General features: G+C 33.1%; 1 protein-coding gene across 1 annotated transcript; it reads left to right on the top strand.

Annotated features, from left to right (window-relative positions):
• The first annotated feature begins 1,064 nt into the window (after window positions 1-1,064).
• Window positions 1,065-2,069, top strand: LOC111404536. The gene has a single exon (XM_023033329.1). The coding sequence runs from the start codon at window positions 1,065-1,067 to the stop codon at window positions 2,067-2,069; it is 1,005 nt and encodes a 334-aa protein (XP_022889097.1).
• Window positions 2,070-3,954: the final 1,885 nt, after the last annotated feature.

Below are 3,954 nucleotides of genomic sequence, written 5' to 3'. Positions count from 1 at the left end.
TTTATTAGCAAAATTTCAAAGAAGGTCATTCAACTTACAAGTTTGTTTTATATTAGTCATGTAATTTTTATTTTTTCCAAAATTTAATCATCTAATAATGCTTTTATTTCAATTGAGCCATTCTAGAAGTAATAAAGACCAAAATCGTGACTAGTTCCACAATGACATCGCTAATGAAATGCACAATATGACACTTATTTGACACTAACTCGACAATTAGTCTGCCCAAATGAAAAAAAGATAGCATGAAGATGGATTTAAGTTATTAAATGACTAGAATGAATTTTTGTTGCTTCTAAGAAAATATGAGCTTTTTTGTTATTGGCATGACTTAGCCTCAACTTACGCATAACATTAGCCACATGAGAGGAGCTTGTTCGGACTGCCAAAGACTTGTTTATTCTTAGATGATACATCAAGCACTTGTTTCTTAAGGTGATGAAGGCCTTTTTGCCAAAATCAAGGACGTGTCATCAATGACTTTTTTCACTGTCATCTTATTCAGACTTAGCCTCAACTTATGCATAACATTAGCCACTTCAAAGTAGCTTGCTCGGACTACGAAAGACTTGTTTATTCTTAGATGATACATCGAGCACTTGTTTCTTAAGGTGATCAAGGCGTTTTTGCCAAAATCAAGGATGTGTTATCAATGACTTTTTTCATTGTTGTCTTATTCAATTATTTTCTAGATGAGTTGGATAGGGCCTTGAAAGTATCCGAAGTTGGATTTGGTTATGGTTACTTATGGAATATTCAAACTAATAAAAGTGTAGTTTAGGTGATCAAAACAAAATAAATTAAAGTCAAGTGATCAATAGAAATAAACCTTTAAGTGGGGTGACCTTCAATAAAGTTTTTCCTCCCTTTATTCACGCCGCTATCACTCCCAGACTCACTCATATCTCTCCTGTTTTCCATAACAAGAATCCATCCTCTTCTTCCCCATTTCTTCACAATCTTCCATTTTTCAATTCTTCTGTCGCTCTCTAGAAAAAATGTCTGAGTTGTGTTTTTCAAGCACATTGAAGACCCATTTTTCTAGTTTTCTCATCTCTGACTTAATGATCTCATTTGGTTCCTTCATTTACTCTCATCCTCTATATTTCTCATACTTAATTTTCTTATCTCCTTACCTTCTGAAACTCATTTCTTTTCTATCTCCTCTCTTCATCACAACTTTTCTTCTTTTTCTCTCTCTCCTCACCCTGATTCCCAGTTTTTACAAAAAATTTGCTATTGATCAATCTTCTTCTAAAGATGATGATGAACATGAAGAATTTCAGTGCATGGAGGATCTTGAAGTGTATAAAATCGTGTTTGGGGAGTCAGAATTCGAGGTGAAAGGAATCCTCTTGGATGAAAAATCAGAAGTGAATTCTAACCACGAAGATTCCAGCAGTATCAGCAAATCTGAGGCTTTGATAGGTAATTTAGAAGAAAATTCAGTTCGTACGGATTTGGATGAAAAAGTAGAGGAAAAAAAAATAGTGCTAGAAGGCAAGAAAGTTGACCCGACATCTGGCACGAAAGCCGAGGAATTTGTCGATATGGAAACAGAGATTTCTTTGACGAGAAATGGATCCAAGGCAACTGATAATGGTGAAGAGCACACTTGGAAAATCAAAAGTTCCGAGAAATTTTCATCTCAAAACCTCGGGAGTTATGGGTCAATGAGAAAGGAGAAAGAGTGGAAGAGGACATTGGCGTGCAAGTTATTTGAAGAGAGACGCAATGTAGATGGAAGTGAAGGGATGGACTCTTTGTGGGAGACCTATGAGATGGATTCAGACAAATCAAAGCTCAAAAACGACGCGAAAAAGAAGATAAATATCAAGAGCAAGAACAAGAAAAGTGTAATTGATGTCCAAGAAAATGAAAACGAGGAAGAAATTGATGGGAAATTGTGTTGCTTACAAGCTCTCAAATTCTCTGCAGGGAAGATGAATCTGGGAATAGGAAGGCCTAATGTTGTTAGGAATATTTCCAAAGCCATTAAAGGAATTGGATGGTTGCACACAGTGAACAGGCAAGTCAAGAAGGTGCATCATAATGGAGATAGATACTAATTTTCTATTTAATTAAGTTTGCAAATTAAACTCTTTATTTTTGTTCTAAAAGAAGTTACTTCTGCAAGAAATTCTGTTAAGTTTCTATTATGAAGCTTGTGCATATTACATAATTTTCCTTGTTAGCTGAACCTCTGCAAGTTGCTGCTAGTTTTGGCCTTCTACCGGATTTTCTGTTATTAGATTCATGATCTGTGACCAAAACCAGCCCGAAATGAGGTGTTGGGTTTTCGATTGGTCAAGATTCTCCGACGTTCAAGTCAGTCAGAATTAGTGAAGACAAACTTGTGGTCTTTCCCTCTCTTTGACGTGAGTTGGTAAGTCGTGCAAATTGTCCATTGTTCATGGTTAATTACTATTTTGTCTCAAAATTTGTCCATTGATCTCGTGCAAATTCATACTAGATATTTTCCATTGACCATGGCTAATTCAAATATCTAGCATCACTCTTTCGATATCAAGTCTTTGTCTGGCATCAATTTCCTGTATGAGAGATGGTGCCAATTCTTTCTTGACATAGTTTCTAGACATGAAGTTACGAATTTTCTAGTCTCAATCCAACTGGTGCAAGTCTATAATTAATTTTGAATGATTGATTTGGACTTTATGTTGAGTTTGAACCGTACATAATTTGATTCGATAATATGACACATTGCACCAAGAAACTAAAATATAATGTTTATGGCTTCTAATCATTTTGGCTACATTGGGCAAATTTGCCCTCATGTAGAGCTATGCCTCCTGCTTGAAATGAATTTCAGTATGGTCATCCTCCTCCCTCTCTACCCAAAAAGAAAAGAAATCCTAAGATTGATGTAAAAACAAATTATTATTATTATTATTATTATTATTATTATTATTATTATTATTATTATTATTATTATTATTATTATTATTAAGTACGTTTGAACTAAAAAGTTCGACAATATTTTAGAAACATTGTGTTTATAATAAAGATGAATGATGGATAAATAGATAGTACTTGAGTTAAATAAAAAGTGATTTGATTTATATTTAGCAACAATTGCTTTTTAAAGTAGAGTTGTTTGTAATTGGTTTTAATTATAAATATATAGAAATGAGTGATAAATAAAATAACTGATACTTACGGATCCCATAAAAAAGTAATTTGATCGATCATTTATAAACAAGAGGCAAAGAAGGGCTAAATTGACACATGCTAAAGCTATCAACTGTACCAATTTTTACCACAACTTTTTAACTTTATGATTTCCATGATTTTACTAATTATTATTTATTTTTACTCCAAGATTGTTGAAATAGTTCATTATGGACTATAATGAACTTTTACCTTAAGAAGATGCTTTAGGACAGATATCAATATCAGTACAATCATTCTAGCAAGGATAATATAATTATAAACTAAAAATAAATTATCTTTTGTTCATGAAAAGCACAGAAACACGATAATTAATTCAAGAGACAAAATAACCTCAATTCGACAAAAAGAAAAACTTGCAGACATTAAAAGATTGAACACAGAGAATTTTTTCTGTTGAAACCCAAAGGTTTGTCGATCACTTCTAACGTTAATTCCCTTGTTGAGCATTCATTAAAATGGATATCACTTTGCTGTGCTATAAAGCCTCAAATTACAAAATGTTCAACCAACACGAGAAAGTGCAGATTACTTATCTCTTCCAAAATAAACTGGAGAACTTCTAAGAATCACACAGAAACTTCACAAATGCTTCTGAAAAACACAAATATGAAAACCCTCTCGTTCTCTCTAGTTTCACTAAGAATATTACAAAATCAGTGGCTAAAAACTGCATATATTAGTTTTCAAATGAGACATTTAAGATAGAAAATGAAGTAGAATAGAAACCCTAGCTCCAGGAAGAAAATCTCTCTCAAAGTCGTA

This window comes from Olea europaea, chromosome 11, assembly GCF_002742605.1.
Source record: "Olea europaea var. sylvestris chromosome 11, O_europaea_v1, whole genome shotgun sequence".
NCBI lineage: Eukaryota > Viridiplantae > Streptophyta > Magnoliopsida > Lamiales > Oleaceae > Olea > Olea europaea.
Note: the sequence above shows the minus strand (reverse complement) of the source record. Positions and strands in the feature narration are given on the sequence as shown.